The 17,112-nt window shown below is 41.9% G+C and overlaps 1 protein-coding gene across 1 annotated transcript in view; it reads left to right on the top strand.

The window, feature by feature from the left end:
• st3gal2 (ST3 beta-galactoside alpha-2,3-sialyltransferase 2) overlaps window positions 1-15,457 on the top strand; it is a 15,651-nt gene extending 194 nt beyond the window's left edge. The window contains exons 2-8 of the mRNA XM_035665727.1: window positions 10-466; window positions 7,084-7,143; window positions 7,573-7,706; window positions 9,029-9,208; window positions 9,953-9,998; window positions 11,254-11,373; window positions 11,520-15,457. Of these exons, the coding sequence (XP_035521620.1) occupies window positions 10-466; window positions 7,084-7,143; window positions 7,573-7,706; window positions 9,029-9,208; window positions 9,953-9,998; window positions 11,254-11,373; window positions 11,520-11,693 (1,171 nt within the window). The 3' untranslated portion in view covers window positions 11,694-15,457. The remainder of the gene's footprint in view (window positions 1-9; window positions 467-7,083; window positions 7,144-7,572; window positions 7,707-9,028; window positions 9,209-9,952; window positions 9,999-11,253; window positions 11,374-11,519) is intronic.
• Window positions 15,458-17,112: the final 1,655 nt, after the last annotated feature.

Here is a 17,112-nt window from a genome sequence, read left to right as displayed (position 1 = left end):
TCCATCCAGGGGAGCTCCCAGACTTTCCGAGCTCAGGCCCTGGCTGGGCGGTGGGGTGGCTGGGGTGGCAGGAGGAGGTGGAGGTAGTATCGCAGGAGGGGGCGCAGCGGAGAAAGGAGGCAGGGTGAGATGTTCCCGCAGGGTCTGGGTCCTCCTTGGTTCGCTGGCTCTCGTCTTCCTCACCTCGCTCTTCTTCTCCGTCTCGCTCCGCGGGGGCGTGGGCTTCAACTACCTGGAGCCACCTGGGTGGGAGGAGTCGAGGCGGGTGAAGCTAGTGCCCAGCTACGTGGGCGCACACAGGCTGTCACCAGCTGACACCCCCCAGCAGAAGACATGTGCCTGCCCGCGCTGTGTCGGAGACCCCGGTGTTTCTGATTGGTTCGATGAGAACTACGACCCGGATATCTCACCGGTTTGGACCAGAGACAACGTCCAGCTGCCTTCTGATGTCTACTACTGGTGGGTGGTAAGTAACAATATCCAATATCAATATTATAACTCAACATTAAATACTATTTTTGTTAACATGGATTCATTTCTCTTCTTGGAATAAAACTCCCAAACTGAACATTTACAGGACATATTGCAGCATATTAGCATTGATGAACCGGCAGGCTGTTTCTCTCGATTTAATATCCCTACCTTCATTGATATTCATTAAAAACACACTATAACACTATATTATCAGTATTCTGTAAATCACATTTGTAGGACATTTTAGTATTTTTTTTTTTCACAGTGCCTGCAGCACCTTCACACACTTTGCAATGGGGGGGGGGGCAGTCACATGGGAGATATTAGTTTATTAGGACACCAACATAGGGGGAGTAATACATCATAATCACAGATCTCTCTCCATCCTCCTCATCCTTCCCTCGCCTGTGAGCCAACCAATCCCCTCTTACAAGTAGTACAAGTAGTACATGCTCCTCGTGTATCCCTGCCAGTCTTATGTCATAGTGGAACATCACATGGTTGGTCACTGGGCTTTTCTTAAACCACTTCTGAGTAATGTCTGAAAAACTGACATGAATATGTCTTCGGAAAGTGTGCAAGAGAGTGACAAGACTTAATTAAAACTCCTCCGTGTGTGTGTTCTGCTTTGTGGGTGTGTGTCTGTCGTGTGCGTGTGTCCACTTGAATCGCATGTTTCCACCGTTATCTCCAGCGTTGTATGGTGTCCTTCAGCATCTGGTCTAGAGTCCTATTTTGGTTCTGTAGCCTCAGTCCAGCTCTGAAATGGCTGAAAAGTGCAAACACAGGACAACAGCTGCCAAGTCATTAGGTCACACTGCAACAGAGAGGTGATGAACTGGGAGAGAGAAATAAATGAGAGGAAGAAAAGACATGGGGAGGGGGAGGTTGGATAGGGAAGGTACAGAGGTGCTCACATATAGAACAAAACAAAGAAGGAAGGAAATGGTGAGGGGTGCGAGGGATGAAACAGATTTGCAAATAAACCAGAGAAATAGAGAGAGGGGAAGGAGGACAGGAAAAGAGAAGGAATCTAGAATAATGAAACAAACTTGAGAACAAAGAGAAGAAAAGTGAAGGGCCACACGAGGAAGGATAAACATACCAGTCTCTGCAGACTTTGATTTGATCAGTGATGCTCTGTTTTCTTGTCAGGGATGCCTCTCTGTTATTCTTTATCAGACAGAACACAGTCTGGCACTTAACATGTCGCCTTTACTCTCCACAATTCCTGAAATCTTAACCCGATTTCAGACTTTCCTTTCTGTCCCTCCTAACAAATGCCAGCCATGAATGCATTATGTCACCCCAAAGTTTTTAGAGTTAGAATATCTTCAAAATTGCTAGAAACACCAGCAACTGTGAAATGTGAGAGAAAATGTGAGAGAAATATATAAAGGGCTGTTTTTAGGGAGACCATAAAGTCACTGTGACCTTTAGGGGTGGTTCCTGTCGACTTTGAAAGGTATAAATACATATATAAATATATAGGCTTATATTAGAGACTGGCCTTTATTTCTCATTTCCCTGTTCCCCAGATAACAAAAACTCAAAACTTGATAAATTCAGTATTACGTCCATATCCACAGCACCAATTCCATCTCTACAACAACTGCCATAAATAAAATTCAACACTTCCTTCAGATTTATCACAGTAAAAGTCTTGCAGCCTTTAGGTTGGCTTTTAATTTAAGAAGAAAAACACCAGGAAGTGTTGAGTTTTGTTTTACAGTAGCTTAATATCAATCAGGAGAGGAGAAACATTGTTTTTTTGTTTGTTTTGTTATTGCAGTCAGTCCACTACCGAAGATCAATAAAACCATTTTAGCTTAACTATAGTTAATGGATGGCTGGGTGGAAATGAAAAAAAAAATAGAGCGATAAAGGGTCAGAGACCTCAGGAGGAATAATGCACTGGCCTCTGTGTGTGATTCTCACCAATATTAGCTTTAGGGACGCTGTAATGTGATGGGAATTTAGAGCTCTTTCTGCTCTTTCTGTCAGGAATCAGAAGACAGAATAAGTGGGTTGTTTCCTGATAAAGAGTTTTTGAGGCAGACATCACTGATGCACGGTGAGAGGTAGCCGTGTAAGTACTCCCTGGTCAATTACTGCTTTTCTCTCTTCTGAGCGAAATTCTTCAGTCTGAAGTGGTTTAATATGTAGAGTCGATGTAACCAAACAAAATGGTGAAATAACCTCTCTGCTTTGTCTTTTTTTCTCCACCATTTTGCATCGCTTCACTTGCTGTTAATCCTGCATCCAATCAACCAATGTTAGGGAGTAAAATGAAAATGCCTTCCTTGTATGCATGATTGGAGTATAACCTCTTCAGTCAAACCTAACGTGTTATTGTGCGCTCCTGCCTCCAGAGAGGAAGGACTCGAGCGTTAAATGAAAGAAACATTTTAAAGAATTATTTGCCATGCAGGACTTTAAATGACGTTTTTAGTTTGGTGCAACATGTTCAGATTTAACATTATAAACACTCAACCAACAATCTTCACTGATTAAGGGATGTCTTACCCGTCACTTTGGTTCACTCGGAATAATCACTCTTGGTGATTTTCAATGAATAATTTTGCATATTTGCAATTTGGTTGATACTGAGGGCTAAAACTAAAATAAAAATGCTTAAATTGAGTCTTGGTACATTGGCTACCAAAAAGGAGTTCAGCCAATTAGTTTGTGCATAAAGTCCATGATAATCTGTGTTATTCACGTCACCTATGACACGTATGGCTGATCGGTGTACCTGGCAGTTAATGGGTGGTAATATTTAAACACAACTAATCTCTATTAGGGCTGCACAATTAATCGAAATATTATAGAATATGGGCAAATGCAATATTGAACTTGCAGAAGCTGCTCTATTTTGATAAAGGTAAAATGTGTATCAGAACAGCATTATAATGATGTACAATAGTGCTGCAGACAGAAAACATGTTATTTTGGTACTATAGACCTCAACAAATGTAATTCATCATCATGATTTTAGTGAAAATGATACGTACTAATCGTGAATCATATTATAATCGCAATATCTGTCAAAATAATCGCGATATGCATAGTGATCTCCACTTAGTTAACATTGAGTTTGAACTTACTCACATATGGTGCAGTGGATCCTGGAAGTAGCAACGTTCTGCCAATGTCAATTATTAGTTTAAGCAAAAAAAGGTAAGTTGTGCTTACTTAAAAGTAGGTATCAGGGAGCTTATACTTTAGGAGTCAGAGGACAGCTGAGAGGTAGGAAGAAAGATGGCAGGGCTGCCAAAAAACATCTGCCAAAAATTAGTAGCCCCTGAACAACAGCAGTGCAGCTTGCCAAGCTGGCTCTGGCATCATGCAGGGAGTCAGAGACAGAAGAAGGCAAAGGATGGAGGGATCAGGGAGGATGAAAAACATAGAGGGAAGGAAAAAAAGACAAATGCAGAGAGGTAACAGCATGAGAAACAAAGTCAGAGAGAGTAAAAGAAAGATTTAGTGGTCTCTGATCAGCACCGATGAGCTGCGTGGTGCACAGGCGTCCCAGAGAGAGGAAGAGATGAAGAAAGACAAGGAGGAGGAGGAGGAGAAACAAAGAGGAAGCAAGGGAAATTAAAGAGAAGGAATTAGACATGATGACAAGGAGACTGCTCGAGAGGATGTGTGAATGAAATTGTAAGTGAATGAGATCTGTGTTGGGAAAAACGAATTAAGGCCGATGGTGGGTGAAGAGGAAGTGGTGACAAAGGAGTGCAAAAATGAAGATTGCAGTGTGGGAGAGAGGGAGAAGGAGAAAGGAAAAGATGTTCATGAAGAGGAACAGGCATGAAGAGGCTGCCAAATTCCTCATCGAACTCGTGTGTGTGTGTGCATTTTTGTTTTGGGGGATTTTTTTGTGTGTGTGCAGGTGGCTCACTTGCTCTTTATACGCATGAATGCACATTTGCCTGTGTGGTTTGGCAGATACTAAAAGATTTTTAGCTTTTTTTTCTCTTTTTAATCGGACAACTTCTCTTTGTCAGCTTCTGCTAGTATGTGTCATCACTCTCTTTATGTCCCACAAGGAAGCTGTTCAAAACCACGATCCAAAAAGCTAAAAAAAAAAAAAACACTTCACGTTCTAATGAACAGACAAAGGAGAAATATGGTTTTAATCTTGAATGTGGACAAGTGGGTTCACAATAATTCGTGATTCTAAGACCTGACTCTGTCAGTCTAAAGTGTCTGGTGTCTGCCGAGAGAGCTGAGGTTAAAGGATAGTTCCACTATGTACATACTGAAAGAGGTTTTACTGTAATCATTCCTCTTGTTCATGCTGGCCTAACAGATCCCTTCCTATGCTCTTCCAATGTAGGTGATAAACACAAAGATCTTATTTTGTTCAAAAATATTTCAAGGTTTATCTGAAACTAATATGAGACTTCAATTTGAGTATGAGTCTGTGTTAATCAAAATAAATGTGTTTTTTCCAAAATTAGTCTTTTTGGTATATAAGAGTCTCTAGTATTTGAAATCCATCTTTATTATTTTAATAACGAGGGTTGGAAAAGTTAAATATAACCCTCCAACCCAGTAAAACAAGTCAGAAGCAAGAGGCTGTACTTAGGCACAGCTGTACTTTGAGCTAAATGTAAGCATGCTAACATGATCACAATGACAATGCTAATAAAAATCAGGTACAATGTTTGCCTTGTTCATAATCTTAGTTTAGTGTGTTAACAATTTTGTTAAATACTAGTAAACACAATGTACAGCTGAGGCTGATGGGAATGTCATTAGTTCAGCATTTGGTCATAAAGGTATTGCACAAGTTAAAAAAAAAGGTAGTCAGCTGTAACATTTAGGAGGATCTATTGGCAGAAATGGAATATAATATTAGGCATGTATGTTTTCATTACTGTATAATCAGCTGAAAATAGAAATCGTGTTTTGTGTTACCTTTGAATGAACCTAGAACATATAAGCCAAACAATGCCTTGAGGTACCCCCTCTAGATAGATCCTTTAGCATTTTTTTCACAGGTTTTTACAGCCTACACAGTTGGAAGGGGAGGGTGAGGCGAGGGGTATCCAGTTGGTTGCACACTGGACCTTTAAAAGCCATCTGAGTTTACTCAACAATATTAGTTTGTTGTGATTTACTTGCATATTTTAGGTGATAGAAGCTGTACGAGCTGTAACACTTTTTGCCTGCTTTTGCTTTTTGATCTGTAGGAGGCGACCGCAACATGTTACATATGCTGTTACTTTCCTTTCCTGTAGGTGGTGCCACCTAATAAATGTCAATGAATTACTGCCACTTTTATGTGGTGCTTTACATCTAAAAGTTAGGCGTGCCAGGTTTCCAACACTGTTGCAACATTGACCAGTAATAGCTCCATATTGCAATTATCAGGTCTGCATTTCTCGAATATTCTCATTAAGATATCGCCTCAAAAATGAAATTCCCCTTTAAAAATAAAACATATTTTATTGTCAAATAATGATAATAATAAATCAAGACTTGTTTGTTTCAAATTAAGTTTATTATTTTGTGTTTATTACCGGTAATTTAGTTTTGGCTTACCACTTACAAAGCTTTAGTTTGCTAAAGCACCATAGTCTCCATTTGGACCGGAGTTTATTTATTGCTTTTTACAGAAGTCTTTAATTAAGCGACCTGGCTAATTAACATTTTAATGGATCCTATTCGAGCTGAAGCACTTTTATGGCATTGCATGTTTTCCAACAAGAAATTCAACAGCACACTGAGGCTGTTTTCAAGGTAGCTGAAGAGGAAATCCTGAATAAAAGTTTCCTTGCAAAGGAAACTGATTCTTCACATTCACGGTGCTGCTTTGACAGTCGGGTACTTAAAGGGAGAAATCATCTGCAGTATTATCTTCCTCCCGGCTTTCCTTCAACTCCATTTACATCTTCTGTTCTTTCAACTGCCCTGCTTATTTTCTGCTACCTTGCATTCAACACATAAGTTTTTGTTTTTTTTACCCACTCTCATTTATTCTGGTCATTTCTGACTCAGCCAGACAGGAGAGGCTTGTCGTCATCTCTGCTGTCACTTTTGTTTATCCCTCCGAGTCGAACTGTAGGTCCTCTGGACATCTCCCTGTTGTTGGTGACGGACAGTGCAAAAGAAAAGGTGCCTGGAAAGACACTTTAGCACGCAATATGTTTCTTGGTGTAATAACCAGTTTTTGTGCAACAACCGGATATGGATAAGTTGTCTGTAAAAAGCATAAACTTTAGTTGGAGTGAGAAGTTTACAAGTTTACTTCTTGTTGCTCTTTCCATCCCTTCTTCCACTGCCATCTGTTTTTTATTCAGCTTGTTTTTGACATGTGGACAGCGATGTCTCTGCTCCCCTGACCACAGCCTGCCCAGTAGTCTGACTGCATCCTGTCAGTCTGACACATGGCTGTTACCTAAACACACACAGACATACACACACAGGCGCAAGCACCTGCTTATTTGCACATGAATGCTGGCAAGTGCATGCATACGCACGTACATGGGTGCACAGAAAGTAACTAAATATAAAGTCTGTCACATTCGATTTGTCTGCAGAGGAGAGACTATGCATTCTAACCATACTTTCTCTTTCTCTCTTTCTCTTTCTCTCTAGATGTTACAGCCCCAGTTTAAACCCCACAGCATCCAGCAGGTGCTGCTGAGGTTGTTCCAGGTATTTTATATTATTAATTCATCTTTCCATTACCCTGGTACTTTCAAATCAGCCAAGTCATTACTTCACACTCTTGGACAAAGGCTGAGGGGAGCAGATTGTCTTTATTAGACATTAGGTCTATCAGTGACCCAGCTCATTTCTTTTTAATGTATCTGTATATATCTTGTTTTCTAACTCAATGCAGCGCAGTGCATTCAGATAAGGCTGAATGTATAAATATCTCAGAAGGGGGCTCGTGTATTTTTTCTGGATGCTCTCATGAAGAATTCACTCCAGTATTGAGAGCAGGATGTATTTTTACGATCAGGTCTGAGCTGCAGGTTAGGTTGTTTGATGTTTTTTTTATGTCTGGAGCTAGTGTCCAGTTTAATTTTGCATGTAGTTTGAATCCAGTTAGCTTAATTCGATCGTGGCCATCTGTCACAGGTGATTCCGGGAAGGTCGCCGTATGGCTCGTGGGATCCGGGACGCTGCATGCGCTGCGCCGTGGTGGGGAACTCAGGGAACCTTCGTGGGGCCGGATATGGGGCAACCATCGACGGACACAACTACATCATGAGGTGAGAGGGATGGATGAGACCAGAGACTGGATGCAGATTGCCTCTAAGATATGGAGATACAGGCCAAGATGATGACTGAAACAGAGAGAGGAGGAGGAGGAGTAGGAGGAGGAGGGAGACAGCTGGAGAGAATAAGAGGGAAGAGAGAGTTAATGCCAGGAGAGCTCTATAACATAGTATGTGCCATTAAAGTTACATCATGCAAGATTATGTGTGTGCAAAAGGGCGAAGTACTTATAAAGAAGCGGACAGCAGATGTGTGGCCGAATCTATATTTAATCTCAGTGTTTAATGCTGTCCTCTCCGATTGGTTGGCAGAGAAAGTCACCTGCCTGGTGTGAGGTCACCACAGAGTGCTTAATGTCCTAAGAAGCTGAAATGAATAAATTGTGTCTCTCACATACACACTCATGCAGGGAGGCACACAAATCCTTTTGTTCTCGAGCGAGTTGTCGTTTTCGTGCAGCAGTAATGAATCACAGAGCCTGATTGTTGTCAGTTGGCATGAACACACAGCTATATGTTGTTTCCTGCAGCGTGTGTGTGCATGTGCATGTGCATGTGTGTGCGCTGTGACCACGTGCTTGTGGCATGAAAGCCTCTGCTGGAATGACTAGTATTTTGTGTGTCGGTGTGCTAAAGCCATTAGCATCCATTAGCGTTGCTCTCTCAGTAGACCTGTGTGGGCAGCCTCCAACTTCCATCTTCTCCTGTGCTTCTCTCATTGCTGTGGTTAGATTCTCATTTTTTAAAAATGTTTTAAAAATCGGCATGGACTGCAACAGTCTCGCTCACCACCACCACCACCCACCTCCTGTCTGTCTGCCTTTTCACTCCCCTAGTGTCTGAAAAAACATCTGTTTCACTGACATATGGGTAGCTGCACTCACTGGCCAATTTTTATCCTTTTTTTTCAGGTGCCTCTTCCTGTTTACATAAACAGCTCACTCCTCCAGACAGTTAGTCACATCTACTGTAAATACAGCAAAAGTCTGAAGGGCGCAGACATAGCTGGTTCAGTTACTGTCTGACTGAAGCTTACACTGGACAAAATCTACTTATTATATCAGTGTTTCTAAAACCTTCTACCACCTCAAAAAATCTGTTGCTCCAAGCAGGGGTGTGTCCAGACTTTTCTGACTGGATCATTCCCAATTATTGCAATTTGAATCTTATTTATGGTCCTAATATTAAATAAATATTCAAAATTCTCTTCCGAGCATGCTAGCACAGCATGGTACCAATAGATGAGTTAGGTCATCTAGTTGCATATAATACCAGTATTTTCACCATGTCTTATGTTGTTCCTCTCCTACTTCTAGGATAAACCTGGCCCCCACGGTGGGCTACGAAGAAGACGTCGGCAGCCACACCACTCACCACTTCATGTATCCGGAAAGCGCCAAGAACCTGGCGGCCAACGTCAGCTTTGTCCTGGTTCCCTTCAAAACGTTGGATCTCGTCTGGATCACCAGCGCTCTGTCCACTGGCCAAATTCGATTGTAAGAAGACACACACCCAAATCCTGGTGTTACTATATTTGTAGGGACCCATCATTGAAAATGCATTCCTTAGCCCCTTACCCTAACCTTGACCAGCGGAACTAAGTGCCTAATTCTAACCCTAAAGCCTGATTTATACTTCTGTGTCGAATGGACGCTGTAGGTGGGAAGAAAATAAACGAAATTAGAAAAGCACAAAGCAGATTCAGAGTTTTAGCAACCAACTATCGCTTTGGAGCAACGCAGACACAGATTGAATGCTGCAAACGTGTAGGTCACTTGCAGAGCTACTGTGCAGGTATACTCGAGGTATAGCCAACATACAACTATGAATCAGATGTAACAGTCAGGCCCCCACAAGTGTAGTAAAACACGCTCACACACACATACAGATATGCATAAGCACGGATTGACACACATGTGAGTGCAAACAAATATAAAACTAATTCTGGACATATAGTGCACACTAAATGGTATCCGATGTTTGACTTTTTACAGACAATTAGTATATATAGTTATATATATACTATATTTACATTAGCATGTTATAGTTAGGAAATAAATACATTTCATTTTACACACACACACACACACACACACAGTAGAGTTGTGAGAAGCCAGGGAGTCGCTTGGCTCCTGCAATCTGTCAGCTGTCAATCATCCAGAATTCAGAGTCGCATGCAATCACATAAAGTGATGACTGAATGTGTTTAATCAATTTCTCCCTCTCTCCTTCTCTCCCAGTACGTACGCTCCAGTGAAGCAGTTCCTCCGCGTAGATAAAGACAAGGTGTGTAGTTTTATCATTCACTGCAATTACTTTTGGCCGTTTTCACACTCACAGTAATTTACAGACACGTACACATCTGCAGCCACACACTGAGTGACCCCGCTTTGCTGCAATTATATCATCCCCTACGCATTGTTGATGAAGGATTACAGTTAGATTATGAACCTTTCCTTTGTTATAAATAATCTTCTGCTCACTCTTTAATCCCTGAAAATAAATAAACTCAAACTAATCCCCGCTATTTGACGGACTTTGTGTGATCTTCGCCTGGTCAGAGACTCACTTTTTACAGTGTCTTTGGAGCCGGCCCAGAAATATAGATTTATAAGATTTACTCCACCTATGCGGAGCTCTAAGCAGCCTAAAGCCCTGTTTGTTGGGACCGAACATCACCTGAAGGTAGATGATAAATGTGTAATTACTATTCATTTGATTAACAGTGCTTTTAATCTCTCACAGCAATCACAACCTCAGGACGTGTTCAAATTTAACTTGGCGAAATCTTTTCTTGCTTGGTTTGACCTTTTAAAAATGCAGTGGCTATGATTTGCATGAGGTTATCTTTCCTGTGTTACCGTATAAATCACCTGAGTGAAAGTTTTTAATCTGACTTCAAAGGAAATTGATTGAATTCAACATTTCTGCATTATAATGTCCATAAACACTGGACCTATATTATATAATATATTGAGTTGTGTACTTATATTATTTCAAATCTTCCAACAATGTTCAAACTCAGAAATCTGTAATTTTATTCAGGTAACATTTCACCGGTCGCCTATCAACAGGGACATAGCCCTTTTGTTCCTGTGTCAGCATCGTGGTTGTCTGCCAGAAGTCATAAATGGACTTTTGATCCAGTTTAAAGCCACATTTGTATGATTGATGACTTTTTAGAGGGTGTTTTTTAACTTTATATTTTAACCAAATGAAGATGAATAACCTGATGATTTTTTTAGTCAATGGATCTAAAGTTATTAGAGAAACAACCTGAGCTAATGGTAGCAGCAGCTCAGCTGGCAGGCCATCCAAGACGTCCTTTGACTGCCAAATTGCATCACAGAAATACAGATTTTCAAGGGGAAACTTCTTTATTCCGTGTCTTTAACGGTTTTAGTCACTGGGTCTGTCTGTTTTGGAGAAGAGGAAACCTCTGCGGATAAATCCACGCAGGAGTTTGGGTTTGATTATCTCTTTGTTTAATTTAAAGACAGTATATTACTGTATTTTCTCTGTGTCCCTGTCCACCACCCAGGTCCAGATCTTCAATCCGGCATTCTTTAAATACATCCACGATCACTGGACCAGACATCATGGCCGCTACCCCTCCACTGGCATGCTAGTGCTTTTCTTTGCTCTGCATGTCTGCGATGAGGTCAGTTTCTCTCTGCTTTCACATAACCACGCACTGTAAATCCTTGCATCACGCTGAAACTACACTTACATCATATTCATGATGAAAAGATACACATTTCTTACACACGCTTGCTTTCCAACACCCGCTCTTCGCCTCTACTCTAGGTGAACGTGTTTGGTTTTGGGGCGGACAGCCGGGGGAACTGGCACCACTACTGGGAGCAAAACCGCTACTCCGGAGAGTTCAGGAAGACCGGCGTCCACGATGCCGACTACGAAGCTCAGATCATCCAACGGCTGGCCAAGGCTGGCAAAATCACTGTATTCCCTGGGAAATAACTAGGAAATAACCAGCAAATCACCCCAAGTAGCAAATGTTCCAACGCTGGTACGGCAACAGACACTTTAGAGGCTGCTTACAATGTGTTAGATATTCTCGCTACCTGCACCAGTTTGGGTTCCCAGTTAAAGTAAACCAAATGCTTACAGAAGTTGAGACGAAATGGTCACGAAATAGTACCAAATAATGTTATTCCATTCACTTACCCTCATATTTGGGAGGTTGCCCACCAGTCGAGGCTCTGATTGGAGAACATGGTGTTGACTCCAGGAACAGGGGCCAGCCAGATCCAAACGTAGTTCTTACTTTTATCACCTAAGAGTGGGAGTTGAGCCTTAAATTTGTCATTGAAGCAATTGGTTCTGCCAGCGCGAGGCTTGAAAGACAAGACCACATATCTCTTTCCAAGGGCAGCTTCAAAAAAAGCAAATGAGGGCTGGACCGCAGCAAAACTCAAGTCAGTCACCACAAACATCGACTTTGACTGTGTACCACACAGACAAAGCTGGGTCCCACCTTGGATGAGTGTCTGATCCTCATCCATTTACAGAAATACAGTATAGTACATACTGAAAAGGCCACAGAAAAGGCAACATCAGCATCTAGGAGACTGTTCCCAGCCACGAGGTGTCTGACAGTAACAAAGCGTGAACAAATACCAGGCACCGCTCTGTAGGCCTGCAGACAAGATTAACAGCACGGACACAGACTGTGGAGCTTTCAGACGCCATTGTGCTGTTAAACATTTTGAGACTAAAGGACTAATTTTCCATCTCTTACAAAACCCTGGACCATGACTCCCTTGAGAAAGAACTGCTCCTATACGAGACCAAACCTCACTTGCCACTTCTCACTGTCATAACACTTTATGTGAGTTCTGCCTCACAAGACAGTGTTACAAGTACCATGTCTGACTGTGATGAGTCATAAAATGATGTGTTATAAGACGATACGTGATTGCTGTGAGTTTAAATCATATGGCTTTCCTCTAAATCCCCCCCCCCCCCGGTCTTTGCAGGGCTTAGCAAGGCCTTCGACACCTTGCTGCAGACTCACAGAAACATGATCAGGACTTTTGCCTTTTGGCCATTCTGACTCAGATAGATCACTGCTGCACTAGCATGAGCTTCAGCTTCTGCAGAGACAGCTAGCATGGTTTGAAACACCACAGCGACCGCAGGCCCTGCTACAGTCTGTATTCACATCCACACACAGAGGGAGAGTTCTGGGAGAGAGTTTGATTTGACTGCATGAGACTCTAATGAGGCCAAAAGTCCATCTCCTGGGATTTCATGTTTGGATGGAGGCACGCTGGTTTCTGGACTGGAGTTTAATCCCCATGTGGTCTGTCAAGGTCTATTTTGGGAGGGGGAGCACTGGAGACAGAGAGCTGGAGCATGAAGAACCAGTCTGACAAAGCCAGCATGAGAAACACATCATTTACCCCAGTGTTTGGATGAAAAGAGAAGACATTGTTGTTGATGTGCACAAACTGTACTGGGTTCACCACTTTGGTTTTGAGAGGACTGAGACAAGAAAGGAAGCTCACTCTGCTTCTTTTCCCACAGACCTAAAACTCCAACCTGACTCCTCCTATCCCAGTGGAGTTAGAGACTGTCAGGAGGATTTCGCCCCAGATTAAGGCCCATATGATGGGGGGTGAAAAAAAACCCCACTGGATTTGGGACTGCTTTAACCTGTCAGCAGCTCGGCTTCATTAACCACTAGCCCTGGTCTCTGCTCAGCCAATTCAGACTTCAGCTACGTCTGGAGGGTGTGGAGCCACCGGACGCCTTAGACTTTACCTCCGTAAACTGTTCTGATTTTCATGATGATGGCATATCCCCCTGCAGACTGCAGATTTCATTTGTTAGTTTTATGTACTGTTTAGCTTTGAGTTTACACTTTGGCTGGATTTATGCTATTGGCTCAGATTAGATTTACTTTTGCACACAGGTGCCACATTTAAAGATTTTTATCATGATTTGGTATCAAATAATACCCATTTACACATTAATAGCTTCCGAACAAATATCAGTCATGGAAGGTGCTGCTAGACTGTAACAAAAGACAAAAACAAAAGCGGAAAAAAAGAAAATGTGTGCCACAGAGAGGAAGGAAAATACAAGTATTTGGTTAGAGCTGAGACTGTAAATCCATCCAAAGATGTGCTTATCAAGAAGCAGACAAGACAAGGAAGAGTACTCAAGGTTCCTATGCAGGTCTGGAAAAAATGGAGAAGTGATGACTGAATAAGTCTTTCAAGGTGTGATAATTAATATTTTTACTATCCCGTCACAACAAACTAACGTATGTATGCATGGGTTTGGATGATTGTTGATCAGTATTGACTCCATTTAGGAACAAATTAGTATTTATGTCAGTTACAGGTTACTTTAAGTTATAGAAGTCAAAATACAAGTTATAGATTATTTACTCAGTCCCTACAGGATTTTGCCAGCTTTTTTGGGAATAGTTGCATCCTAAAATGCTTGATTTCACTGCAGATTTTCTAAAATGATTGCAATGTTTTCAGGAGAGAGCGAAAATGTGAAAAAATTAAAAAATTAAAACTCAAATGCTTGTTCCAGTGAGGTGGAATTTGCGTTAATTTTTGCAGTTTGCAACTTCCTGAAGGGACTGCTTAATGCCACTGAACTATAATTAAACAATTTCTTAATAATATTGAATATTCATGACTAATTAAGCAACACTCAAAGTTAAAGGTACCCTGTGGAGTTTTTGACCACTAGTAGTGCTGTGGAGCAATGTTTTTCATGTGTGGTCCCATGATTCCACTGATCTAGAGGTGGCGGTAATGTGCCAAAAAATGCAGCAATGTGCCAAGAGAGGCAGGGAAGAAGAAGACGTAAACAATGCAGGATTTAAAATGTTTTTAAAAAGTCAGCATTGCAAATTTTCTTAGGAAGGAAATGCATTCAACACATTTGTTAGATCTCAAGGACACTGAATGTGAACATAAACTCCACAGGGCACAATTATTTAAGAGTTTTCATCAGGACTGTGTGGGTGTGGTTTGATCAGATTTAATTGACTGAGGCCACCAAACACCTCACCAACTATCAGATTTTCATTCAAATATTGCAAAAGTTTGTGAGTTTTTTCCAACTGAGCCACATCCACTTCGTACCTGTACGAAAAGCACAGGGAAGAAAATGCAGAAATCTCTTAATTGTAATAACATAAACTGTCAGAAAAATGTCTTTTCATGTCGGATCCTGTGATGCACAATGAGGAGCAGATTCAAAAACATGTTTCCAGGGCTTTTAATGCTCCTTTAAACTATGAGAAAACTTTACTAGTTGCAGCTAAGAGTTCACCAGAACTTTTTTTTTCCTTAGAAGCAGTTGGTGTATTGTTTTAATGACTCATAATGTGCTATACGGTGAGCTAAAAAAACAAGTGAAGAAAGATACATTTGTGAATAGAAGCCGTGTAGGAACCGTGAGTGCCAGCCGCTGCAGCAGATGGTACTTTTATATGAAATAACACCTGTGTATGTGTGAGAACCTCAGAGTCTGCTGTTAAGGGACTTAACCACATGATATTATGAAGCTCACACCTGTGTTTTATTTTTTACATGTACTTGTTGAGAAAAGGTCTGAGGGTACACAAAATGAGGAGGGGTTGGGTTGTGGAACCGCCCCCAGCAGGCGATGTGAAGAACTGTGCCTCCTATGCTGATAATCATTTCTGTTGGTGTATTATTGTATTATCTTTTGGATGATATTGTGTAACCACACGTGACTCTTGTGTATTGCCATTGTACTTGTATCTGCTTTCAAAGTTTTTATTTTACTTTGCACATTTAGCATTTTACAGGATGCCGTAGAGTCGAGCTGGGCTCATTTTAAGGGTCAGTGCGGCTGAATCTGGACATATTGTTTTTGTTTTCTCTCTCTCACGCACGCACACATTCATGCTTTCGTGCCTTGTCCTGCTGCTGGACGTCTCTCGCCTACAGCTGCTCCATCGCCAACACACACCTGCTACCTTTGCCGAGTTTTTTTTTTTGCCACACACACACACAAACACACACGCGCGTCTTCTGGCTGAGAGCTGTGCCTTCTGAGCTGTATACACACACCCACACACACTTCATGAAAACACACACTGCCTTCTGCTCGGGGTACAGACGCCTCCCGCTCTTCACTTCTTACTGCTTTGTACACTGACATCTAAAGATCGCCGTAGGCTAAAGGAGAGGATGTAAACTGATGCAGTGTGACTCGCTGTGAATTCATATTAGGCAGTTTGTGATTTTTTTTTGGAACATATAGTGTGTGCTTCTCTAGATAACATATAGTGAGGAAAGATGGCAGACAAAGGGGTCATCTGCTGGATTCAAGCCCACAAAGTTATCTTTCTGTATTGGATTTGAGCTACAAATAACAGACGGTGAGGATGATAAAGCGCCTAAAGGTTTAGACATACCGGTGTGCACTGCTGCTGTCATGATTCAGTGTTTTCTCGGCTACCGTGGTCCTGTGTTATTGATGTTTGTTTCTCAAGAAGCTCCTTCCAGCTTCAAAATGAATGTGTAAATTGTTTTTGGAGATAACACGGCTTTCATCAGAACATCTCTGGGCTCCCCAGCAGGAAGATAACACATTCCTACCACAGTCCTGCAGCCTGCAGTGGATTAGAAGAAAAGTCTTAATAGTTGGCTGTGCATCCACCCCCCCCTCCCAAACATGGGAGACCCTGTTCCAGCATGGAAACTGTTATCAGCTTCCTCAATTTCTCTCAGTTGTAGAGCAGAACATTGTGATCAGATAGAGTGGGGGAGCAGGGTGATTCCTCTCTGTTGTGTGTGAGCCTAAATTAGAGTGGAGGTTTTCTTTTTCCAGCTACAGTGCATGACACAGATCTGAGATTGGTCCCTGTTGCATTTCTAACCTAAAGTAGGTCTTTTCTCCTGTCGCTGACCCAATACACCCGATTCTTCCTCTGGAGTCAATTCTTAAAATAACTTGAAGAAGCACCCGTTTTCAGGTCAGCGTCTGAAGAAATAAAGAGCTGCGTTGGGTGAGAGCAGTTTGGGGTAACGTGGTCCTCGATTGTGGTCGGTCAGGTGTCCAGGAAGCAGCGTGTTTTCTCAGGTGAAATCCGAATGTGTGGTTCAGTTCACTGATGACAGAAACAAGTCAGATGAAGCTGACTCAAGCAGCGAGTCTCTGTCACAACTTAAACTGGACTGTTTTCTTTTTTTTTTTTAATTCTAGGCCAGACTTCCCGAATCATCCCCCCACTAAAATCATCTTTGTTCTACTTCTCTGTCAGTGGAATCCAGGTTCCTCTCTCATCCAGGCCTATTCTTACACCGTTTTTGTCTCACACATTATGTGCTGAGCCACATGTCATTAAAGCCACAAACACCCAATTACTGATTGCCCT

This window comes from Morone saxatilis, unplaced genomic scaffold (genome assembly GCF_004916995.1).
Source record: "Morone saxatilis isolate NCDOM2014 unplaced genomic scaffold, NCSU_SB_2.0 Contig2, whole genome shotgun sequence".
In the NCBI taxonomy this organism is placed as follows: Eukaryota; Metazoa; Chordata; class Actinopteri; family Moronidae; genus Morone; species Morone saxatilis.
The sequence above is the reverse complement of the archived record's forward strand: the minus strand, read 5'-3'. Positions and strand labels throughout refer to the sequence as shown.